The following is a 27,317-nucleotide window of genomic DNA, read 5'->3' on the forward strand; positions in this document are numbered from 1 at the left end:
AAAATTAACCAGAAAAAACAAAACATATCCAACAATCATAAATCAAATAGGAAAACATTGGTGCCATATGAAGATCCCACTAAATTTACGCAGCAGAAAGAGCTCTCTGCGTCTGCCTCACTATGTTGCAGTAATTCCTTCACAACAATGGGAGAAATAGTTGGATGAGTTGCCAGGTTTTATGCACAATACATAAGTACAAAGAGTAGCAGTTTCTCATGCTTGGATTTCAACGCTTTCTGTTGCTTCGTTTTTCAGATTCAGAATCCGTTGCTCTTCATCTGATTTGGGCGCTTCCTTGATTGTCTTTTGAGAGTTGGTTGCCTTGCTTGTTGAAGGCCGATTAATCTTTCGCTTCGCTGCTGATGCACCTGACTCAGAACAATTAAGTTTTCTGTCAGAAATAAAAATAGCAATATAGGTTTCGTTTGAGATGGCTTTCTTGATGTTTCATAAAGCAGTTTTTTATATAAAAATTAATACTTTTATATTACAAAGCTGCTTTAAGAAGCAGAAAGAAAATCGTCCCAAACGAAGGCATACACAAGCAAGGGCTTTTGAGGATGGTGGCAACAGGTGCGGTGTGAATGAAGAAATTATAATGGAAGCTTAACAAGAGAACCAAGTTGTGCATCAGCAATGGAAAGAGAAGCAACCACATGATGACTGTTTAAAGATTATAAGGAAAACAAAAAAAATCTACAAAAGAGTAAAGATCTGTGTTGAGATGACGTCTATAGTTCACTCTCTAGCATTTATTCATCTAAACTTTCTATTAATTTCTCTAGCACAAAAATAACTTACTAGTAACTCTTCTTGATATAAAATTAAATTGATCATCTAATCTTTGACATGGTTTACATTTTCCTTTCCCATACATTCATTGTGTGCCACAATCTTCATTTCCTTATAATTATGTTAGTTCTAATCATCATTATCATCTTCATTATTGGAAGTCTTATCCCGAATATTTAGAGTCGACATTATGAATTTTCATTTTTCATTCATTATTGTTTAGGGTTGGGGATACTAGTGATAGTTAGGAATCCTTAGAGTCAAACCTAATGTTTGCAAATCAATTTAACAAGTTCCATACATGTAAAAAAAAAAGTTCCATACATGTAATCTTAAATTTATTATTTCTCTTTCCTAAACTTTTAACCCACCCTAATTTTAACCTGTCTTACAGGCACGTTTTTTTAGCACTAGTTGCACATATCCAAATCACCCAAATCTATTTTCAGTCACCTTATCTTTAATAAATTTTGTTCTCATACCCTCATCTCGTCAAATAGTATAGTAAGATCAGTATCGTATTGGACGATCTTATGAAATTTCGTTCATCCCAAGGATCTTAAGAAACTTCGTTCGTACGAAGTTAAATTGTCTGAACCATACGATTTGACCACCTTTTTCCGACAAATTGTCCAGACGATTTACTTCATCTGATCATATTGTACGAACTTAAATCGTACTGTACGATTAGCTGAAAATTTTATAAATTGGAGGAATTTATATTATTCAATTCACTCAAATCCTTGAATTCCTTTCTTCTCTCTCTACTCATACCTTCACATCGTCAGGTACTCAAATGGCTAGATGGCGCAAGGAGGCTCTTCCTCTCATCACCCTATGGACGATCGCTTTCAATCTATTGAAGATGAAGTCGCGTACCACAGATACAAGGAAGCTCGAACCACCCCCTCAAGAATGTTAAATCAACCAGGATTTAACTATAAGGTGATGAATATTTTCGCATCCACCTCTCTCCAATTTCTACTTACCCTTGCTTTTCCTTTCAACTTAGAACTTATATATGAACTCCTTGCAAATTTAAGGGTTAGTGTTGAACCTCTTCTCTTGCGATCATACGTCTGTAGAAGACCCATAGAGATCACTAAGGAGGACATAGGAACGTATGCCCACCTATCCACAGAAGGACCTAGACCCCAATCAATGGTTTCGCGAGGAGACTTTGATTGAAGTGCGGTCAACTTAACTTTCAGAAATGTGGGCCTAAACTAACATCAACCCCTAGTCCATTCCTTAAATCAAAATGCTTGTATTATCTAGCATATCCTTCGAACTCCAATCATTCCAAAAGCTGGAGATCGTGCCAATATTACTCCACTCCTTTCCTTAGTCGATTAAGTTATTATGACCAACACCTAATTTGATGAAACCCAAATGATTATCGACTATATTCAAAACCTGACTCCCATTCGACTTCCTTCCACTAGAAGAAAGCAAAATATTTCTCTTGGTCATGTCATTGCCTATATTCTAAATAAAAAATATGAACTTACATGCCCTGCAACTGTCGATAATTTTCCTATTTTCTACATTGATGCTTCCTTCCATATTCTGTTTTATCATCATCGAGGGCAAGAGCAAGACGAACCAGATTTTGATGAAGAAGAGGAAGCTGGTCTTGCAATTGTGCGTGCACCAGCACCAGCACCACAACCTGCACCAACATCCCACTCTTACCCTTATGAAGAGCTGATACAGAGGTTTAATCGACTAGGTCCCGCCTGGATTCTCATATTCAGTAGCAACAACAACAACACAAGGCGAAAACGGCATAGTTTGGAGAACATTTCTCTTCTATTCAAACATATTTCCAACCACCACCACCACCACTTGATCAGGGGTCTTCCTGCTTTTAGGTTTTGTGTGTTGTATCTCATTTTTTATATTTTGTTGATTTTTATGTCTTGAGTGTTCCTGCTTTGTAATGTCAAAAGGGGGAGTAAGTGTTTGGTTGTTTATATTAAGTGTTGATTTGAATGTTTGTATTTTAAAAATCAATTTATTGTTGATTTGCCTTTTTTAAAATTAAAAAAAAAAATCAAAAATCAAAATTAAAAAAAACTCTTACCCCTATTGAAGTCTTTTGTAAGAACTTTGGCTGTAGAAGGAACTTTAAGGGAGAATTTCTTGAGAGAACTTTGAGCTTAGAGAGGAAGAATGTGAGGTTGTGTGTGAGGGAGGAGTGTGAGGGGTATTCACATGGTTGCTTCAGGCGACCTTGCACCCAGCTACCTCCTATGGCCTTGGTGAGTTCTTGAAGTTGCTCTTGGGAGAGAAGCTTCAAAGTCAGGGTCCTGGGTTCTTTGTCTTCATCAGGAGGGTGAAAAAGAATTGTGGTTCTTTGTCATCACCAGAAGAGTGAAGAAGGTTTCCAGGTTCTCTGCCTTCACCAAGAGGGTGAAAAAGGATTGAAGGTTCGCTGCTATCATAAGGAGGACATAGCTTCTGGTTCTTCGTCGCACCAAATTTGGTGGAAGTGATTCTTGTAAGAGCTTCTCCTCGTTGTGGGGACAAAAGAAGAGATACTATAGTGTTAATGCAATACCCGAAGAGGACTTCGGAGAGTGAACGTAGGTCAAGGCTGACCGAACCCTTATAAAAATTTTGGTGTACTCTTTCTCATTTATATTTTACTTTTATGTATTTTTATTTATGCACTTTAAATTTCCTACAATAATTTCATCTTTTATTATAAATTGCAATTAGGTAAATTCATGGTGTGCTAAAATGAAAATTTTCATATTTTGATTGATATATTTTCGCCTCAAAACAAAATATTTTTAAATTATGAATTGCTTTCGCATGTGTTAAGTTACTCATTTAGATTTATTTTTCAAAATAGTTTTCTAGCACAAAACAAAAAAAAAATTTATTGTTGTAGTAATTATTTTTTAAAAGTACAAATTCATCCCCTCTCTTGGTGAGCCTAGGGATAGTTCACCAAGGTCTTATAACCTCCCCGAATTTTCAAGTGGTATCAGAACGGGTTTTGGAATTCACAATTTTAAAATCCCCAAGTAAAGATCAAATGGTGCAAATTGGAAATAAAAATACTATGGAGAGTTATTCAATAATCCATCTTGGAAAATTTACATATATACATTTCTGCAATTCATTAACTATAAAATTTGACATATGATTCAAACTGGTTATTCACTTCCATCCCGAGTAGTTAATGATGGAGTCAAAACTGATAATGTCCTTTACTAAATAGAGTCATGAGGATATAGAGCTTGCTCAATTAAATGCTAAATGTTTAATTTTTTTTTTGTGCTTTGAAATCTGAGGATTATATAAGAGTATCTACCTGTACTATGGAAAAAGAAATATGAGATAAATTGTGCATCACATATAAGGGAACTAGTGAAGTCAAAATGTCTAGGTTAAACATTCTATTACATGACTATGAACTCTTTGGCATGAAACCTAGTGAGACTATATCTGAAATGTACATTAGGTTTACACATATAGTAAAATAGGATGTCACCATAAGAAAGGCAGAGTTATCCATCTTGGCAATCGACTCTGATACTAGTGCAAAAGAGTGACATACTCTGTCACTTTCTTGCTTCCTTGCTTTGTGCTTCATACTTTAATTTTAATTTCAAAGATTTGAGCAACATCCCAATCTTTTGAGAAGGTTTGTCTGGCGACATCCCATATTTCCTTTGCAGTGGATAGAAACATAAACGTATCGCTAATTTATGGAGTCATGGAATTCCACAACCATGAAATAATTATGGAGTCAACTTCATCTTATGCCCAAAAATTATGATCTCCTTCTTTCAGTCCTCCTCCGAGGACGTGGTGTATTTTTTCTTTCCCTTTTAAGTAGGTTTTCACAAATTGAGATCACTTCAGGTAATTCTTCCCATTTAGGCGATAGGAAGGTTGCATGCTTTGGAGATCACCTCATTCCTGGTGCACCATAAGATCCTCAATTTGATCAAAGCTCTGGTTTGAATTTCCTTCAGACATTGTGGTGTCACAAAAATAGATAATAATAAAGACTCTCTCTTAATTATATCAATAATGAAGGTCAAAATTTGAGTGAATAGGAATTTAATAGATCGGGTTGCATGCCCGACTCGATCTTACGAGTCCCGCACAAATAAGAAGAGCTCGACCTCTTCTTCCGTACGCGTGAGTTGGTTTACAAGCAGGAGGATCCGTCTAGCACATCATTCGGCACCATCAGTTCCTTTGTTCAGGTTCGTCGCGTACGCAGGAGGTACGCTCGGCCCCGTCCTGCACACAAGAGGCTCGTTCGGCTCTGTCCTTCCTGCACGTTGGTAGGCTTCTTTCGGCTTTGTCCCACACGCAAAGGGGACTCGTGCCGCTGGTTTTGACAACCAATTTCTAGGGCAATGAACGCCTCCTCTTCTTACTTACGATAGTTTCCTCTTCACTTCCTTCGGTGCTCTGATGCCATGTTGAATTCAGGAGTTTGAGAGGTAAAAAAATCATACTTTATTACACAATTTCATCCCTATTTATATATCTATATAGAGGGTTAAATAAAGAAATAACTTAATTACATAATCAGGCATTATCGCCCTCATATATTCCTTCCTAAATCAACTACCTAACTATGGAAGGGAACAATCGTAATTCAGGTGGGCGTGATTCGGGCGGGCTTCCCACGGATCTTGATTTGTGGCCGTGGGATCTCTTTAGAGAGAGCGGCTGGGATTTTAAAATAGTGTTTGCAAACTTTATTATTTTTTATTCCTCAAATTTCATATAATAAATCTAATATTAAATTTAGACCAAGTTAACCCTTCCTTACTTTTGATTCTGATTGGGGTTAACTTGTAGTGCATTACTTAAAAGTGATGTCCTAGCCCACCCTTGCTTTCTTTTCACCTCAATCAACAAGTTATAGCGTGTTAGTTAGGTGTGACATTATAGTCCACCTTTATCTACTTTTCACCACAATCGAGTTAGGTTATTACACTTTGCCTCGGAGGAATGCCCCAACATGAATTTTGTGATCGTCTATCAACCTAAAATTAACCCTCAATCTTTCACAATCAAGCTAGGGACCAGCAATGCAAAAATCAAAAAGAAAATTTTAAAGAATAATACAACAACAACAAGCTTTTAACCACTATGTCGGGTTGGCTACATGAATCCTTTTTCTCCATTGTGTTTTGTTAAGAGTTGAATTTTCATTTCAATCTAATTAAAAATGTCATTTTTAAAGTTTTGTTAAGAGTTGAATTTTCATTTCAATCTAATTAAAAATGTCATTTTTAATACTATCTGACCAAATCTTTTTAACTATATCTCTATCTTTCTTAATATAAGCCGGATCTAATACATCCACTCTCCTAACAAGGTTATTGAAAGACCAATGTTCTGTGTGACCAAACCATCTAAGACGACTCACTCTAATCTTATCTGCCACTGAAGTACTTAACTTTTTCATGTGCATACTCGTTTAGCATTTGATCTCTAGGTGTAAAGCCACTCATCCAACTAAGCATCCTCATCTCTACAACACTTAATTTTATGCTTCTCTTTTAATAGCCAACAAATTATTATTATTATTATTATTATTATTATTATTATTATTAACAATAATAATAATAACAACACTAATATTAATAGTAACATTAATAATATTTTCAAATAAATTTTGGTAGTGACAACAAAACAATACTAAACAATATATGAAAGGATTAAAATATGAATGGTTGGTCACATAGATGAACCCACCAATCAACAAAAATATAATCCAAGGGAACCAAATGTTGATATGCATACCAGCTAGTTTAGTTAGTCTAGTAAACATCTTGAGTTCATACCCTATCTACAACAAATTTGTAACTTGGAATTTACCATACACATAAAAAATTATTAAAAAAAAAATCTTAAGTGCCTCTAGCCTAACCTTATCAAAAAGCCTAGTGACACCAATAGCTAGAAGACAAATAATGCACAAACCAAAGGGTCAAGCCAAAATTTATTTAAGCCAAATATAATTGTTTGACACATTTTAGTCTTAATCATTGACTCAATTTTTGAATTTGCATTAATTCATAAGAGGATTAGATGATCATGCAGACAAAATAAGATACTTGGAAGGGACAGAGAGCACTATTAAAATTAGACATATAGAGACATACCATTGTCAGGTAATGAGAACCTCTTCCTATCCTGCGAATCTAATTGCAGATTCCTTTCTTTTGGAGTGCTTTTGGACCTTGGGACCATACCATAAGATCTAGAAATGGCTTCAACTGGCACCAGGTTGGAGGCACCCACCAGTTTCACAGAACGATTTGATGAGGATCCACTTCCTTCAGAATGAGAGGGAATAGTTTTCTGAATGACACAATTTGAATGAAGAGTAGAAATAGGCTTCCTCTCAGAAAGCTTCAAAAAAGATGTGGCTACTTGCTTTCCCTCTTTTGGTACATTTCCATTAGCCATAACTCCATCTTTGATATTGATGTCAAGAAAACGATTCTCCCATGGCCGGACTGCCATCCATCTCTCTAACCAATTCCAACCCCAACTGTTTGTATCTGGTTCATACCCTAGAGGGCCTGTCTGCTGCCTGGAACCTGCTTGCCACTGAGAAAGACCAACAAAAAAAAGGCTAAAAAAAAGGCTAAATGACCTATTCATAGAATAGATAATAGACAATATACACTAAGTGACCCTTTCAGTTTATAGATAAGACTCAAAATCTGCACTGGACACAATAATAATTGTACATTTGTTTGACATTCAGCCTCGATTGGCTTGGAGAATTCAGAATTTCAACATTAAAATGTCTCTTAGAAGTCATTACTATGCAAGCACGTCGATATTTTATAATAAATATTGGTTATGGTGGGAAGGATTGATTATAGTTTATGCGAAAATGGCCATCTTGTATCACAGCAACATTTATATTCTGCTGCAACGCAGCAGAAAATTAGACAAGCCAAAGGAATGGCCAAAATCACAAATTTGAAAGTGGTTGATTTAGATGAAACCCAAAATAAAGTCAATCCAACAAGCTCAAATGGAACAGCATTGTCAAAACAGTACAATGAGTTTATAAGATGCTATCGTATTCCCTTTAAAACATTTCTTTTGATTCAGCAACTTCCATAATCTGAAGTTGTAAAAAAATATATTGTCCATCATAAAATTTCTGGAGCATGTACTTTTTGAAGTTAAAACATTTTTACAGATTTGACATGTCAAATCTATCTCACTTGATGTTGTTCTGATCAAGGTGTACCTGATGAGAAAGAGCATAAGCCATCGCTCTCTCACGTTTGGCTGCAGCTTCTTTCCTTTTTAGCAGTTTTGCTTGCATTTCCTCAACAGATCCAACACTGTCACACCAACCTTCCTGCATTCATAGAAATTGATCTTAGAAGATGAGGCAACGCATTTAAATTACATTGGAACTGTAATGTTTTGCACAAAGGAAATTTATGCTTTCTTTATGCTTTAATAAGTGAAAAATCATAGTTTTAGGAAAAGAAAAACAAGTAAATGGGTGAATTTGAAGAAGTTCCAAAGCAGACAACCTACAGCGCATGTGGAGTTGAAGTTCAAAAATACCCTTTATTCAAAAACATGTATGAGGAAAGTTTCAGGACCTCCTTTAGCTTGATCTTACTTTGGTCACTTGAAATAAAACAAAAGAATGAATATACTTTCAGCATATTCAGAATTCAGGATATGTACAAACTTGAAGCAGTTTTACAATCAACAAAACTAACAAATATATGATAACTCTAAACTTTAATTGTACGCAAGAAAAAAAAATTAATCAAGATCTTCATTGCTGCCTTGCTGGTAAACACATTAGTTGTCATGAAAATGACCACTGAACAAGTCCCAGAAGCAAACTAATATATAAATTGCCATTTCTGGCAAACAGAATATAGTCTCTCGTGGAAATGACCAGCGAACAGCGCAGTGGAACCAACATACTCTAAACAACAAATGAACAGAACTTGTCCTTTTTTGCTACAAATTTCTAACTGTACATGAACCATGATGACATAACAGATAAATTTGATAGAAGTTGCTAAAGAGCAGAAAACATCATAAGAGAAGTAGAAGACTTGAATAGAAAATAAAAAAGCAAAAGTAAGAGGCTTGAATAAAAAATACAAACTGTATTGCTGTTGTAGAACTTATGGTAACCGCACCATTTCTGATGCTTTGATCTTCAGAAATTTTCTTACAAAATATTGGTCATTCTATAGGATTGACTATAGGGTGCTCCATCCATATATGGCACATAATGCCTCTGGCAAAATGAATACTCCTACATATCAAGTTCTCCTAAACAATGTATGCATGTCAAATACAAAGGGACATACATATCTGAAAGCAACTTTAAAGAACTAACTAGAATTGGCAAGGTGGCAAATATGAAATCTTAATGGATTGGTTTCCTAAAATCCATGTAGATTAAAGGAAACCAGAGTCGAAAAAGATAATGGTGAGATAGCATACCTTCTTTTCTGATGCTCGGATGGTTATCCTATTGTAGCTTTGGAGCATTAGCTCAAACGTCTATCTAACATGAGGTTTTTGTGTACAGATATATTCTAAGTAATTCAATAGACGAACTTGGACAACCATACTACCAAAGGAAGAAACTAGTTAATAAACAAAAAAAAATCATAATTTGCATTGTGATGCCCAAATAAAACACTCATAAGCAATAAACAAATCTCTAATATGGACCATCATCACCAAGTAGCCTTGTCAATTACCTCTATTTCTTTAACATGTGCATCCTGAGCAACCTGTTGTTGAGCCGTTTGCTGCCCAAGTTGACTCTCCAAGGCTATGCGCACTCGCCTTGCTCTAACACGGGCCTGGACTCTAACCAAAGCTTGCATGCAACGAAGGGTTATTGCAGCTTGTTTCCTAACAGCATGGCCCCTAACAAGGGCCTGCAGTTTGACAAGTCCTTTCAAAGCTCGTAACGCTCGTCTGGCCTGGGAACATGATAAATGTTTGCAATGTTTGGGTTATTTTTATATATGAAATGTTTAGCAAAACAGGATATATGAGCAAATTTATCGTGTTAGCTAAAACGGATCAGCAAGCCACATCAGAATTTTCCGGGAGTTTGGAATTTAAACTCAAAAACACAGGAGGCCTTTTGTAGGACTCGATGGCTTAATACTTAGCCTCAAACATTTTAGCCACGAAACTATAATAAACATAACAAAGAGATTAAACAAATAAATTAGATGAATTATGTGACTCTCCATAGAAACTATGCTAACTGCAGATTTGGGGAAATGATCAACAATGCAGCCAAGTGAAAAATAAATACTAAAGCATGCTAATTGACAATCTGGACACCAATAAGAGTACACGACTGGTATTTTCAGAAAGACACTGTGCTGCTCAGTGAACTGACTTTGAGAATGCATAGAACTTTGAGGCAAGCAAGTAAATACCAAAATTCATCTAACCTTACAATGCTGATACGACAAAATCACATAAAAACTATACTTATGCCGAGTTCATTTGATGTCCAAATATCCACAATCTCAAATGGTTTGTAATATCCGACATACTCAAAATAAATGTAAGCATAAACTTTTAATTTTGGGTTTTTCATCTATTATACGAATAACTGATCATTATCTCTGTCACAGTTAATTGAAATATAAAAAATGATGTTATACATATTGCAAAAAAAAAGGTTAATTAATTCTTAAATAACAGCCATTTCAGCAGTTGCCATCTAATTATTTTATTATTAATGTTGTAGCCACATCACTTAGCCTTGCATGCATTAGAGGGATTAGAAAGAGGCTGGAAATCAACAGCTGGGTGGAGTGTTTGAAAGGAATTAGTGTAGTAGTAGTAGAATATAATAGTGCATAGTGGAATTTTCATCCTATGAATAAAGCATTTTATTTTCCCCTTATTCCTTCCGCGTTGCTCCCTGGCATACGGAGCAGTGCAGTTGCCGAGAGCTGCTGGCTGTGGGAGAACGAAGGGCTGAAGGAGACGGGCTACTGTGTGTGGGAGCTGCAGTTTTTTTTGGTCGCTGATTTCTGAGGTAATAAGATGTAGGAAGGAAGTTTCGGATGGTAAAAAGTTAAAGAAATCAGTAATTGTATTTTCTGTAATTGTACTTTTGTACTCGTGTGTGAAGAAATAGTGAGGAGAATAGTGAAAATTGCTGCTATTGTTGCTGAAATTAGTGTGTATTGTTGCTGAAATATGAATTTCTGAATGCTGAGTGTGTTGAAACCAATTGTTGAATTCACTAGGAAAAAGGAAAGAAGGAAAAGAGGGAGATTAGGAAGGAGAAAAGGAAAGATTGTGGGTTGAATGAAGAGTACAATTTAGGTAATTCGTAAGATATTCATATTGTTGTTTTATTTATTTATATGTGTAAATAAAGAAATGCATGTTTTAGGTGGTGTACAAATGCAAAAGAAAATAATACCTAGAAGAATGAATTCCAAGTGAAATGATATACCCAAACAATGCATCAAAAATAGTAGAAATTTTATATATTTGTAAATTCATAAATGTTATGTTTATGATAGCATTTTAATTTCAATTTATTCATGTAATTGTTAATTCATTAATTAGTGAAAATAATGTATGATTATTTAAATGGAATGGTATTGAAAAAATAAAATAAGTCATGTATAGAAGATAGACCCACACAAATAAATGTGAAAGACATGACGAGGTAAGCATACATTTTCAAAATTACAAAAATTTGGAATTTGGAAATAACCTTAAATGAGAGAGTAGCTTCAATTCTAAAAGTTGAGAATTTGGACCCAACCTTGAATTGAAAAGTTTAAATGGTGCAAAAACTTATAGTCATCATATGATTTGTCTAAAGGTGTTGAATATTTAATAAGATGGAAAGTAATGTTATGCATTTCTTATAATCAGTATGGAATTCCAATGCATTCTAAATTATTTATTAGTAATGTTATAATTATTTTTTATACATTGCTTGTATATTTCATTGAGTCCTAACTTATTAACAGTGGTTATACTGCAGGAAAGCGGAAGAAGCACATAAGATATTAGACAAAATGGGGTAATTATCCTTTTTGATATAATATATTTTGGGTGTACATAGAAGTTCAAGTGGAGGTTGTACAAAGACTTTTGGGGTATGTAAATAAATTTTAAAAAATTTTAGTAAAGCTGAGTATTTTTTTATTGTATTTGATGTTTAATTGAGATATATTATATGCTTCATATTGTTAAGTATAAAGCTTGATATTTTAGGACAAAGCTTGATATTTTAGGACAGTCTAAACATATTATTTTTTACTCATCTGATTCTGATAGAAGTAGCTTAAAACAGGTGCTAGTAAGAATGGACATATTTAGATTTTCCTTCTCTGTTATACTCCAGGTTGACCGTAAGGGGAGTCAAAATGGGGTGTGACATGGCTTGTACATTATAAGACCAATACTTGAAGCCTCCTCAACATTGTTGACCTAGATGTATGTATCACAAGACAGTATGAACTATAATCAGTCAAAAGCGAGCAACAATGGCCATAGACGCAACATCGCACAAAATTAATCAAAACATCTCAACCACAACCTAAGTTGTCCAAACATTGCCCATTTGTAAGCAGACTCTACCGATGCGTCCAAAGCATCAAATTTATCAAAAAAGCATCCATCTCCCTTAATTCAATCAAACAATATGAACATGGCTAGCGACAATTACGACATCATGCAAAATTGCTCAATCATCACTTGTGTCATAAAATGAATTGCATCGACATGTCTGAGATGCTAATATATTTAGAGATGACTTATTGTATTCTCAAATAGCCATACGATGAAATAACGATGAATTACAAATATGAAACTGCACAAAGCTACTCAAACATTACCCATTTATAAAACAGACTACATCGACACATCTAAAATGTTAAAATTACCCAGAAAGAACATCAATAGCGACTAGGCTGCTACACAAAAGTGAAATAAGAGATTTATCTGCTCATAAGGTGATAGCATGCATTTTGAGATGAAAGAAAGAAATGAGAGTATGTGAACATATTAACATAATTTTAAAATAAATTAATTTAATTTAATTTAATTTGCTATAGTTAATTTTTATTTGATTAAAAAAATCAAATCAATTAAATCCAAGAAAACCTCATTCACGCCAGTCTATCAACCGTTAATGTCTCGTCCTATCACTTCCCCTCTCCCTCATTCGCTTAGTATCATTCCCTACATCTTCTCCTCTCATTTTTTTAGCAAACCCACGAATAGCCCCTATCTCGCATTCGCTGAGCACTGCTCACTTGTCTCCTCCTCTAATTTTCGCACAAACCGTGACCAAACTCGCTTCTTCCATCTCCTCCTCTCACTATTGCACAAATGTGTGACTAGCTTTGCTGCCGTTCCCCTCTCCTCCGCACCCAGATTGAAACCTATCCTCAAACCGCTAATCTCCCTCACTAGGGGCAAAATCGGCCTTATTGTTTAGATTAGGAAAACTAAATTATCAAAATTTGATGACTTTTTTTTTTTGCATTATTGAGATTTCATAATAAAGTTAAATTCACTTGTAATTTTGAAATTTAATTATTTAAAAAAAAAATTATCTCATATTTCTGTGTAAGATTTATGATAATTCATTTTTTCAATTTAATTATAAATATATGCATAATTAAAATTTCTTCTATTAAAAATTAAGATTTATTTTATTTATAAGCAGATCAACACAACCCATATTGTATTCTAGTGGTTTGAGCTATTAAATTTATGAGCTAAATGGAATTTTGTAGCTCCATGATTAAGCATTTAAAAAACAATAAGATTAATATACAATTTTAATAACTTATTAAATGATCGTTCAACTTTACCAAAAAAATTGTGTGCTCGCCTTGAATTAAGGATTTTAATATGAACAAATATTGCTTTTATTGAGCAAGAGCTTCCTTCTAGGCAATAATAATTATTTAATATAAGCAATTTATTAAGATTTTTTTTTCAACCCCACATAGTGGGATAAAGGCTTGTTGTTGATGTAAGATATATATATTTTTAATAGAGAAAAAAATTATTTTGGGGTGGGCAAAAGTGGGCATTTGCCCACCTTGACTACATAGTAGTTCCACCCTCCTTGACACTCACGTCCCTCCTCACCTTCATGTTGACGCCTCCATCAGCCTACTTCAAGCCACCAATCACTCCAAGATCCATCGACATAGCCCAATCATCAACTCCACATTGGTGATCCACCAATCCTGCACCTCCCCATAGCCAACCTAGTCCCCACAACTGAGCAATTGCCATCTCCCTCAAAACTCCCAAAGGACCTCTCCCCTACCTCTCTTTCCCTTTCTCTCTCTCTACCTCTCTCCCAACTCCTTATCTAACTCTCCCTAGCTTCCTCTCCCTTTCTCTCTCCAAATAGAGGAAGAACTCTCACCAGCCCTCTCTAGCTCACCCTTTCTCTCTAACTCTCCATTTTCTCTCTAAACAAAGATAACCAAAAAAAGTCTCTCTCTCTCTCTAAAAGAAAAAAGCCAAGCCTCATGAAAGAGAAATAAATTAAGAAGAAAAAAATTAATGATAGAATACCTAGAATTAAAAAGAAAAAAAGCATGTATACTGAGCAATCTCTCTCACCTACGCATGCTTTTTAAACCTCATAAAAGAGAAAAATAAATTCTGACTGGCCTATACATGCTTTTAAAATGCGAAGAGATCAAATACTCTCGATCGTGTGTCCCATGACACCGATTATACACATTTTTTTAAAGCGTGGTGTGAAATCTAGCAACCTCGAAGACTATCGAAATTCAAACTACATGAACTTACAGGGAACAAAACATTAAAGACATCTTTGAAAAAAATAATCAAATGAAACAATAAAATTATAAAACAATAACGAACATTGAACACTAAATGATCTTACAAAAAACTTGGTAGAACTCACCTCCTCTTTCCCTTCTCAATTCCTCATTTTCTAGTGTTGCTGGAAAACTAAAAACCTTCATTTTTCCCTCAATCATCCAGGATCATAATAGACGTAAGGTGTGAAAACTATAAATTTAATGATAACTACTAGTGCTTTCAAGCTAGCTCTCACAATCATCCCGTGTTTCTCTTGATGATTGACTAAAGTGTGACTACTTTGTTAAGAATGAGATGAGATTGCATAGGATACATATGCTTATTTAATAAATGGGCTGAGTGTGAGTAGGGATTCTATCAGTCAAAATCATTGAATATACTGTAAAAATCATAGATAATACAACTTTAAATTATTTAACAGTTTAATGACATTATAATATACTAATATAGAATCACAATTTTTTGCAAGTGACCAAAATCATTAATCAAGCACTGCTGATGAATATAATAATCATAGTGGCTTGGCGTCCAGTCATGTTTGACTTGACATGATAATTAAAGTTTTTTCGCTTGAACAAGACTTTTTGAGCTTTAACTGGCTTAAACTCAGCTTGTGTTCAGATCAATAGTCAGCAAACCAAGCTCAACAAGGCAGAACCTCACTCATTTGCGGCTTGCTTAGACCCTAAATGGAGACAGTTTCCATTGCTAAGAAAAGGATAAGGAAAAAGAAAATTATTCTCATATTGAATTTCAAATCTAATGCAGTATGAATTCTCCAAGCATTGATATCTTGATGTACATTTTACAATGCCGTTTACTATCAAGTTTAATAGCAAGGATTTGAATACTAAATAATTGGAAGGCACTTCAACGCTACATAAGAAGGATATTTTACCAGGAAAGCTCGGAAAGCAGTTTGAATAACAGTTGCAGCCCATTCCTCTTTCACATTTTGTTCAGATTGAGTTGCAGCCTGCGACGACACCTGCACATGAAGTTTGGTGGCAGGAGAGTGTTCTGAATTTGAACTTGCTTGGACAACTGCATCTCCTGCCGATAGAGTAGTTCCAACAACACGCTCATCCTCTTTTACAAAAGTATCAAAATCAACAGAACGGCTTCTCCGGTGCCAATGGCTTCTAGTTGCATCCTTTTTCTGTAGTTTCTTCAAGCAAACGGAAAATGATGGAAAGCCAATCAAGAGAATGTTCCAGTAACTGATGTCAGTAGACATAAATATATTAATACCATAAACAAATTTTAAACATGTAGAGCATAGGAGCAGAGTGAAGAAATTAATTTTAGCTACTACTCTGAACCGTAAGGTAGTTATGAAGTCGAGTAGAAAGCCTAGAACTTGCAATTTTTTGTTTAGATAGATTACCATTCATATCCAGCCATTATGAATGACTTTCTTATTTCTAATATTTCTCGGTGCAGGTATTGAATATCCATCATGAATAGGTAGCCTCATATAAAATGATGTGATCCAACTGATGCTGGGATCAAACTACCCGTCACTTCATTAATGTCAATTTGTCTCATGACATGCATTGTTAAACTAAATTAAATGAAGCAGCAGACAACCTTTTCCTTGTCTTGCTTCGAATCATTGAGTGGATCTAAATGCTTTCTTGAACAATTTAATTCATAAGACAAGTAAATCCCCTTTTGTACTTCTAACTAAATATCTGATCGTGATAAAATATCTGAACTTTTAGGCAAAGCTACACTGCAGCAACATTCCATACAGTTTGAAGCATCAGCAAGGCAGCTAAGATGCATAATATTAAGCATCAGCTTGTAGGAAAAATAGAACACTGATCCATCCATCTGTGAAAAAGTCTAGCAGTATGTAGCATAACTCTCTAATGGAGTTGTTCATTGGGAATCAAAAAGGGAAGTGTTAGAAGAAAGGACAATGGTGCATTATTCCGCATGTCTCCAATAATTTACTTCTGAAATACCAGCTCTCATAAGCCATCATCTCAGATGGTGTATGTGAGAACCAGACATGACCGGTTCAATTCCGTATTATTTCAGTGGGCGAAATCCCATGAGCGGACAACTCAGGCGCGACCCAAGCGGCCACCGCGAGCATAGAAATGCCTCCTGGAATGGTCGATTCGGCATTTCAAGTGGATAAACGCGTGAGGGTGTGAAAAAGAATAACTCCTCAAATGAGAAATATCCGTTTCACTCATTCCTATAGAAGAAAATGCAAAAGGGAAAAGAATTAAGTTTTTCAAATTCATTTCTTTTGGCATTTTCCTACTATAATTAATCCTAAGAAAAGATAAGTTATATTAAAAGAAAATCTGGATAAGAGAATAAGAATTTAGATTTTTGGAATTCCTTCTTAAGGAAAAATAAGTGATTTAATTTGAGGGTATATACTTTCATTTCTCATTTCTTTAGTTGAAGAAACAATAAAAAAAATATAATTTTTTATTTTTATGTTGGAAGAATCCAAGTGATATAAACTTGGTTCAATGGTAGAGGAAAGAAGAATTTAAAGGAAGGGAAGTTTTGGTGAGATAAATTGTAAGGGAAATGAGATATTTTATCAAATATAGAAATAATAATAATCAAATTTAAATTTAAAATTTTAAAAGCAAATAATTAGAAAGAGCGTAAGTTTGAGAGATTATGATATTTAAATAAAATATGGATTTTAATTGAAAATGCTAATTATAAATTAATTATATAAATAAGGAATTGAATAATTAGTGATACATATTATTAATATAGAAAATATTAATTAAATAAAATTATAAATTAGAAGAGAGAGAATTTTTGTATGTAAATTTTAATATATGAGATTGTAATTATCATAAATATTTTAGAAATCAATCAAATGTGAGAGCAATTAGAGGCTTTAATTAGCTACTTTGAGAAAGAGAAAGAGAGAGCAAACAACATGTATTTTAAATTTTAATAATCAAAGAAATCATTATTAGTGACATACTATATGATTAATTTTAAGAATTAAAATATTATTAAAAAGGGAAAAAAATTTAAAATATTAAGTTAGAGAATTTAATTGCATATAATTAATTAAATTTAATGAAGTCATCTTTTATAGGCTTTAAATCTACCATCATTGTAATAAGGAGTAAAAGTGAAACATCGCATTTCCTAAGTTTAAGGTGAGTTCTCATGTCTTTTAATTATAGTTATGATATTTGCTTCTCCTACATATGATGCATCAAATACTGTTATTATTTAATTCTTATTAAAAAGGGATCATGCATATTGTTACAATTGTCTTGAATTATTGTAAAAGCATATTTTACTTACTGAGTTGTGTCTAATTTTTAGTTGCTCAAATATTTTTAGGTATAATTTATTATAATCAAAATGAATAGAAGATGTACAAATGTGTATCGTAGATGTGATGCATCAGAAGAAAGGAATTTTAATGATTTTGTATCATTTCATTTTTAAAGTTTTACTGACACTTTTAGTGTATTAGAGATAGATTTAATAAATGAAAATTTCACTTTTCGTCCGACTATCTGTTCCTAACTCGTTAATTCGAGCCTCCAGATCAGGTCGTGACAGTGAAATTGCCATAAAAACTAGCTAGCTTTGTCTAAAGCATAGACTAGCGGAGAAAATTTATTTCTAGCATAAATAGTAAAAATGAAGAGCCACTCATAGAGTGAAAGATTTGTTACCATATCAATCTGATGCAAGAAGGTAATTATATGTATTTAATTTCATATTAATTGAAGGTATTATTCTCTTTTATTTGTTTCCTGTTGTATACCTATTTAAAGGCCAAATATATCCAATCAATGACAAAGAAATCCCCTTTTCACTCAATACGGTATCAAAGAAGGAAAACCCTAGCATCCTCCTAATTATTCTCTAACAAACCATTCGCCCCATCCGGCTTCCATATGATACTCTAGCTTCATATGCACTCACCAATCCCGCTTTGAATGCACATCCATTGCCCTTTTGTCGTTCCCTGATTTTGAGAAAATTGTATCCACTTTCTATCACAAACCCGTTAGCCTTCACACTTATTGTCTCCTGCACTAATCACTTGCTCGCTTAATATGTGCATGTGTAGCACGTCACACTACCTTGCATGCTAGCTTCACTTGATACTTGTTGCTCGCCTGCTTCTACATCTACAGCTCAATGATTTAATCTTATTTCTTCTTATTCATCCTTATCTCCTGTAATATCATAGCCTCTAAAACTCATCTTCCTGATACAAAATCCTATTGCATTTTTAGTACCTTTATCAAATCTAAAGGTATCAATTACTCTTTATGGTCAAGATCCTAGTGCTTTGTCATTGATTTTATGATAAACACTCAAAGCTCTCCCTCCACATCAAGTTCTCCAACTTATGTCATTCAAACTTGGTTATTGACTTGTCTCAAACATTTTATTGCGTCCACATTCATTTTTTATGAGACTGTCAAGGCAATGTGAGATTTTCTCTCCTATACTTCCAAGAAAGAACATCTCCATGATATATAACTTAAAATATAACTAATTTTTTGCATAACTAAAACATTGGTTCATCTAAGATTATTATGGTGACCTAGAGTTAAGTGGGATTAGTTGCTTCACCACACACCTTTTATCATTGATCATAAGATCTAGCAACAACAAAATGAAGTTCTTAGATCATGTAACTCCACCTTTCGTAAATAGACCTCCATTTGGCTCTCTCTCTCTCTCTCTCTCAATGACTTTATCTTACAAATTGAATTATCCAAGCAAATTGTGCTCCAACCTATATAAAAAACACAATTGTTATTTGCTCCAAATCAAATGGACAACAACATCCTTTCTGAGCTCTCATTAAGATATTCTCCATGAGGAAAATATGAGGTGATGTATACTAAGAGATGTAAGAACCTTCCATACAAGAAGATCAAAGTTATCAAGAAGGGAAAGTTGGTGGTGCATCACAAGATGTTGAGTTTGTGGGTAAGACTAATAAAAGGAATTGAAACTTAGTCTCGACACAATGTTGAGGATGATGATAACTCGGGGTTCAGTTCGTGCACCCGACATCACTCTTTCATATGTAGAATAAGTCTTAATTAACCTTAAAGAAGTTCGAGAGACTAAACATTCAACACTAGGCAACCAACCCAAAAGGCTGAGAGATGTCAATTGTGGGGATACCATCTTCAAGATGAAGCATTTCACTCATACATTGTCCCATATCCTAAGTCAACATGCTTATAGTTGACAATGCTATGTTACATCTAGACTCTTACAAAGGTTTGATCAACATGCTTATAGTTGACAAAGCATTTCACTCCTAGTTGTTAAGGCTCTCTCCTGCTTCAACATGCACAATCTTAGCTGATGGCCAATTCTATAATTTATAATCTTGCAACCGCTCGCTCCCCTATTCATCATATCACTAGGCAATCATCACCTTTACCACTTACTTCTGATTGGATTGCTTTCATGATTAGGCATCGTGGTTGTCATGATGGCCATGGTGGTCACGGGAGAAAAGCATTTCTTCCCTGCTCTTGTTCTGATCACGCCAACCATCCATCAGAGCAATATCAGGCTAAACTTGGGTATCCTCCTACTTCTCAACAAGCATCTAGAACAACTACTTATGTTAATGGTTCTCACACTACCACCATTGCTTTAGATTCTATTATACGTTTTCTAGAGAAAGTTGATTGCTTGATTTAGAACTCTCAGGCCTCTGCTATTACTTTTCATGTTGTTTCCTCCTCTAGATTTCAACTACTCCTCAAGTATGTCTTGGAATTTAGATTAAGGAGCCAGTTCACATATGAGATACCACCAACAAACTTTTTTTTCTCTCCATATTACCTTTCTTTCTCATGTCATTATAGGTATTGGTCCCTCTCCCCCATATCTAGGGAAGGCATTACAACTCATTGGAAATCTCTCTCTAGTGTCGTATTCCCCATAATTTTCTATAAATTAATTATTTAGTTACCTATTTACATCATTATTTAAAGAGGTTAACTAAGGTTAGACTTAGTCTATTCCCCTTTTCTATGTTATTTGCCCTAGTGGACCTAGACTTTTTTTAGGCCCCATTATCAGGATACCTCGTGGAGCTGACCTTTTCAAATCCTAGGTATCCTTGATTCTAGACCTAGCCTACATGACATTAATAAACTCTAGATCACTCTTGGATTTCACCCAGTATTTTGGAGTTTATCATTGTCCTATTAAATTGATCCTACCCCTCTTAGCTTAATGGTCAACATTATTGACCCCAAGTTTGCTCTAAAGCTATCCCTAGATTGGAATGACTTAAGCTTATGCTGATTTAAATTTAGGATAAGCCCGCTTTGATGAGCCCAAGCTAAATTCATTAAATGATTTTTATATCTCACTATGTAATATTTAATGAGTACCTCAAAGCTTGAATTTCAAAATAAAATCTTTCAAAATCAAGTTCAGGGTCTTCAATATTCTTTTTTAAAACTTAAAGTCCAAAAATTAATCTTAATACTTCAATATTAAATTTTCAAAAACTTTTTTCAATCTTTTTTGCATCAATAAATAGTGAGGTTAGATTGATTTATAGCCAAATATGCATGGTGGAACAAGGATTTTCCCTCCTTACAAAACAACAACAATAAAAACATCATCAAGCCTTAATCCCACTATGTGGGGTCGGCTATTAATTCTTTTTCTCCATTGTGTCCTATAAAAAGTCAAATTCACATTTAAATCTACTAAAAAAATGTCATTTCTAATAATTTCTAACTAAGTCTTTTTAGGTCTACCTCAACCTCTCTTAATATAGGCCAAATCTAAAGCATCTACTCTCCTAACCGGGTCATCAAAAGGCCGATGTTTTATGTGATCAAACCATCTAAGACGACTCTCTCTAATCTTACCAAAGCAAGGCTAGGTCTAGAGCTTCTTAATATCATGCAAGGCTAGGTCTAGAATTAAGAGTACCTACAATTTGGCTTGATTATCGTGAGGTATTGAAGAGACCTGGTAAGGTGGAGATATGAAGAAGGATTGAGTAAAGAAAGGTGAGCAGGAATTTAGGTAGGAGGTTTGGTAGTGGATGGGTTGGGGAGGGTGTTGCACCTCTCCATGTCAGCATATTGAAGGATTGATTGAGCATAAGACGATTGAGAGAGCAATGATGTTATCTACAAGAGTCTTTATGGAAGTAAGATAGTGAATCATCGTGGATTGACCCAAGGAAATGTTTTGTAAATCATTCTTGAGTTTTATGACCCTTGAGCGGTTTGTGACTTGCAAATGCTTCTCAAGAGTGGTCCAAATTTTGACATATGAGTCAAGATTTAGGACGTAAGGTAAAATGGCAGGAGAGAGAGTTGAACAGATCACGGCGGCCTGGTTTAGATCGATCAAGGTCCTTTGAGAAAATTGATTGTTTGGGTGGGATGTGCCATCTTGTTGGTGAAGAAGGCAATGAGGAATTGGGGTGGCTGGATTAAGAAACGACAAGTAATTGTTGGCTCTAAACAATTTGAGAATCTGAGACCTCCAACTGTCGCCGGAAAGGGTGATGGAGAACATGTTCTTGATGTTTGAAATCAAGAATTTCGGGAAAGGGGGAATAGTAGGATTTGCCAAGAGATCTTCTCCTATGTGAGAGGATGGAGACGATTCAATGATTAGAAACAGAAAAGAAAACAAAAGACACAAGTTGAGTGGACAGATTAGACAAGAAAAGACAGCCGACGGGAGGTTTGCTGCAGGACCGCACTGCGATCTCTACGATTGTAGGAGGAACCTAAAGCTATAGGAGGTTCTTGATGCAGAGTTTTGGACGAAGAAGAAGACAACAATGGTTCTTGATGGCTAGCAGCATCCATACAGGTGATTAGAGGATGAACAATAACAGGAAAATTTCTTGTTAGAAGATCTGCACTTCCTAGTTTGTTGATCGGCAACTGATCGGCTGGACACAAGGGGCTGCTATCGACTCCTGGTGAGTTTTGCTTAGAAGAAACGAGAGAAACACAAGGGGCTGTAAGCCGAGAGGCTATGATACCATGAAAGAAATCAGAGAGAGATACAAGAAGACAGAGGAGAAAGAAATGACAGAGAAAAAGTTTCTTTATTGCTATGAATCATCTCAGAGTATAAGGGTCCTATCTATTATATGGAGCTAAGTGGTGTGTGATGTACAGGTTTCATTTTCCTATTGGATGCATAGGTGGTTGTATGCTTTTTATGTAAATCAGAGGCTGATTTAGAAACTATGGTTCAAAACTACAGGAGTAGAAAACTGAAGGCAACAAAGAGAGAATAAAAAAGAGAATTTTCGGAGAAAACTTGGATTGATCTTAGTTCATGATATTAAACCTATATTTAGGCAACTATGGCAAGGAATAGTTCTTATCCACATCATAAACAAACTCCATAAAAAGAGGAACTCATATGTCATATCACAAAGAAAAAATTAGATGACTTCGACTACAAGATAATTCCAGTTGATTTTATCTTAATCCAGACTTTAAAGTTCAAAATTAAGCTTATACAAACAAGTTTTAAAAATTCAAACTTTTCCTTATCCTGCTATAACTTGAATTTTAAGTTAATGGTCAAACTTTTAGGTCCTTGATCTCTCTCGTATGTTTTTTATTGATAATTTGATCATGCAAAATGGGTTCTTGGAGACATTATCTTCTATCTCAATTATGTGAATTGAGAATAACCAGCATCAAAAATAGAATAGGATAATCCAAAATCAACTGATTGGATCCCTTGATCCTTTCACAATCTGATGTGCAGATTGGGATGGATGCTTCCATTTGAAGCATTGTTTAAATGAATGGTAAGATCAATCATCCCCTTAGTGATATGACCTCCATATTAGCGATTGACATTGGTATATTTTTCTAACCTTTCATCTAAAAAATTTATGTTTGTCCTCCGAATTCTATGCTTCTCTTTGTGCTCCACCTATAGCTTAACATGCTGCTGATTTTGGAAATTGAGACAACCAAATCTTTGATCTTAAATTTTAGCAATGGTGTCTTATGAAAAGCAAGTCCTTAGCTTCTTTCATGCAACTTAAAAAACTCACTTAATTGGTTCCCTTCTAAAAAATGTACTTACCTAGTTGCACTACTAGTAATGTGATCGAGGAGATAATTGCCCAACCTTTACTGAATTATCATGAAACAATAGAATTTGTGGAGTTTTAAGATAGTCTACTTATCATCTCCACAATGAAAGGTTGATAATTGCCCAAGCAGGACATCCTACACACGGAGGAATGATTACAGCACACCATGGCATGGTCTCTTATTCTTTGATGAGTATTTTTGGCAACCAGAAAAAGCCAGCCAACTATCATGAAAGGAGGAAAATATACCGTTATTTTTGTACCCACATTTTCACCGTTACTTGAGTTTTGCAGCCTCTCATGCTTTTTAATCCCAACAAATGATTTAAACCACCTTACAGGAATGCCCATGATGATTTCAGTTCAGCTTTACATAACTAACACCTGCAAAAATAAAAATAAAAATAAAAACAGTAAAATCAAACTCCAACTTTTACCGCTTCATGAAATCTTCCTAAACAAATCAGCTAAGCGGGCAGCAGTTTTGTAGTACAATCAATAAAACTATTTAATGTAGTATCAGCTGTTAAAACAAGAGTAATAGTTCATACCTTTGCTATTCAAATTGCACAATTTCTATAAAATTACACACAATCCAGTTGAAACTAGGATTTGATGATTATATAACCACTGAAATATGAACACCTCTAATTGATTATAACAATAACAATGCAAAAAGCTTGCCAAGCATACAACAAAAGTATTTTAAAAAATGACAAGAATTCCATCAAAATTTCTTTATCATTAAAAGGGTGGATAAATTTATCAGGTAAATAAATTAGTATTTTAAAATAAAATGAATGATATATAATCCAAATTAAAATCTTGTACTTCATTACGATCGATGAATTGAGCAATACTTACAAGCTTATTAAACTATTTTGTATTTTTTGACAATATTGCATTACAACTTCATTTGGAATCAAATCAATCACTTCTTTTCTAATGTAAGGCACTAGACAATTGTTGGGTCAATCATCACTCATCTTATTATGCAATCGATATTTGACAATCCTCATTGCATAAAATATTTTTAAATTGCAGTTTGCTCTTAACCCAAGTTATAAAGCAGCATGCCATAAGATCAATAAATCAAGCAACAAATGAGGGGAGCTAGTTTATGGAAAACCAAATAAAAAATGAAATTCAAAATATAATGGCTAGAAGTCGTACTTAAGCTTCCGCTCTAGTTATGAATTAAATTACCCCATGATCCAACTAATTCCTTTCAAAGTAGAAAATTATTTCAAGTAACATTGTTTGATAAGAAAGTTATCATCCATAGAATGGGTGACCAAGATCCCTACAGTTAGCTGTTCAATGTGTAATCTTAGAAACACAAACATGGAAAGAGTTGAATGATTTCTTTCTCATAACGGCCACATAAAACCTGAATTTTTATTAAGGGTTTATTTAGTTGACTGCAATAGATGTGGCCACATTCTTTACATACTTGTGGAAGAGAATAAACTATGGCATAAATTAACTTTAGCATCAATTTTGCTTTGAACCGCACACAAAACTACATCCCATGCTAATTTTATTTTTTCTATCAAATTTACAGCCAACCAAACAGCTAAACAGGAAAAAGACCATGTACTCAACATGCACAAGAAATAAATGTTAAGTTTCTAAGTAAAGTTCGAAGGTTAATTCCACCCACCAGTTGACATTTGGCAATTTTACCCCCAGGAATCTCGAAGCAGCCAATACAATTGGGAACGGGGGTATCTACCCGCTGCCACTTCAAAAGAAGTGATTGGTGGCATAACTAATCCCTCGGCGGAACCTTTGAAGGCCACCCACCGGCATCGGGCCCACACTTGTTTTGCTCCACTTAAGAGGGGAGGCCGTAGTAGAGGGGATTTGAACCCAGGATGGGGGATTCCCAACCGTGCTCGCCCACCAACCACCCTAGGCCTCGGTGGGTAAATGATAATTAACTTTTAGGCACACCACCAATACAATTCTAACTACTTAAAGAACCATATGTATAGAAATGCTTCAGAGACCAATAACTTCTCACCCAAAAAAACGTGCAGCCAACTCAGATGGTTGGCTTGCAGTTGGTGGCACATTTTTCAGAGTATAAAAAGACACAATCAGTAAATTAAAAAATGACAATTACACCTAATGGAGCGTAATAGGTCAAAACATTTCGGATTATTAAACATAACTTTTTACACAAAATTCTATCTTGCATACCACATCATACAAAAAAGGTAAACGTTTAAAAAATTCCAGTAGCAATTCTAAGCCATCGCGTAAATATTAATGGAAGAATAAATTGAATAGACAAGAATGCAAAATGCACACAAAATTCATAAACCAATTTCTCGGTTAGCTCGGACCAAAATAAACGATTTTTCAAGAGGTCGAACAGGGGGCGTTACTTCAATGTAAAAAACATCAAGAAAATGCCAAGAAGATAACGGTTGGCTCCTTGTCACCGAACACAATGCACAAAAAGCTCCCCAAAAAGTGTTAGTTATTGTAAGAGATGAATTCTCCCAAGCGACAAACAAAAGAAGCGCGTGGGAATAATCGAATAGATAGAAAAATAGGATTTACTTCAACCAGAATGTTAAACAAGAAAAGTGGCAAGTTATAAAAACTTTTCCATAAGAAATAACAGCTTTAACCCAATTCCTGCATCGAACTCAATCCAACTAGTTTCCAGGGCCTAAAAGCACCCATTCCCTTAGAATCACAACAAAACTCGAAAAGAAAGTAGCAGGAAGCGAAAAATTAACTACACAACTGTAAAATTCAAGCTTACCCCGCTTGCCAATCTCAGATCTAACAATGCTCGACTCAAATCACATCGAACTCCAACTAAAGCAGAAATTGTGGAAAAATCCAGGATCCAAAAGATCTGAACTCACCTCCTAGCGCAAACGAACTCCCATTCGCTTATCTCTTCCTGAAAGTTCTCAACTTTAAAGCCACGGAATCATGGTAAAATCACTAACTCTTGGCCTTCCATCCAAGAGTGTGTCGCTTCGAGATCCACCAACAGAAGTGTTTCATTCGCCTACCATCTTTTTCGCGCACACATACTTTCCTACTAGTTTTGGCGTTATGCGATTCGGTCGACGCTTGTTTTTCTCTCTCCTGTGTTTCTGAGCCTCTCTTTTCTGGTTTTCGTCTTCGTGATTTGGAGGTGAAGAGGCGCAAATTTACTAATTTACTATACTTTATCGGCTAACGTGCACCGGACTCCGAGAAGTATACGGAATGTATGCTCTTTGGTAATTGAATGACGTGAAATTTACGGGGGGCAGCAAAGCGACAAAAATACATTTTCGAGTTTATACATAGGACTCGTTTAAAGCTTAAACTGAACTATAAAAAATTCTTATAATTATTTTTTAACTTATACTGTAACATTATTATTTTTTTTAATTCTCACTAATGAATTTGTTTAGTAACCATATAAAAATGATATTAGAGTTGTTAATTACGATAAAATTTCAATTTCTATTTTTATTATGTTTACAAAAAAATTTATGTCATTGATAGGAATCTTAAGATAAAATTGAAATAGAAA

General features: G+C 34.7%; 1 protein-coding gene across 9 annotated transcripts; it reads right to left on the minus strand.

Moving 5' to 3' along the window:
• LOC110113290 (protein IQ-DOMAIN 1) lies at nucleotides 1–26,941 on the minus strand. 9 transcript variants are annotated; one of them, XM_028697379.1, is made up of 7 exons: nucleotides 26,653–26,941; nucleotides 24,035–24,151; nucleotides 15,566–15,826; nucleotides 9,552–9,779; nucleotides 8,054–8,167; nucleotides 6,945–7,395; nucleotides 1–371 (listed from the first exon to the last, which is right to left on the minus strand). In XM_028697379.1, the coding sequence occupies exons 2-7, from the start codon at nucleotides 24,116–24,118 to the stop codon at nucleotides 217–219; spliced, it is 1,293 nt and encodes a 430-aa protein (XP_028553212.1). In that variant the 5' UTR covers nucleotides 24,119–24,151; nucleotides 26,653–26,941; the 3' UTR covers nucleotides 1–216. The 9 variants fall into 9 exon arrangements, with proteins under 9 accessions (XP_028553212.1, XP_028553211.1, XP_028553210.1 ...); XM_028697378.1 differs by having other exon boundaries at nucleotides 15,566–15,835; XM_028697377.1 differs by having other exon boundaries at nucleotides 15,566–15,887.
• Nucleotides 26,942–27,317: the final 376 nt, after the last annotated feature.

Source organism: Dendrobium catenatum, unplaced genomic scaffold (genome assembly GCF_001605985.2).
Source record: "Dendrobium catenatum unplaced genomic scaffold, ASM160598v2 fragScaff_scaffold_920, whole genome shotgun sequence".
NCBI classification, from domain to species: Eukaryota; Viridiplantae; Streptophyta; class Magnoliopsida; order Asparagales; family Orchidaceae; genus Dendrobium; species Dendrobium catenatum.

Excerpts from the sequence above, each read along its gene's own strand:
- LOC110113290 (XM_020845799.2), bottom strand. The coding sequence starts at position 24,118 with ATGGGCATTCCTGTAAGGTGGTTTAAATCATTTGTTGGGATTAAAAAG. Across the intron at positions 15,836-24,016 it reads ATGTGGGTACAAAAATAACG|AAACTACAGAAAAAGGATGC; the intron begins GTATATTTTCCT and ends GTTTGCTTGAAG. Across the intron at positions 372-6,944 it reads GTTCTCATTACCTGACAATG|GTGCATCAGCAGCGAAGCGA; the intron begins GTATGTCTCTAT and ends GTTCTGAGTCAG.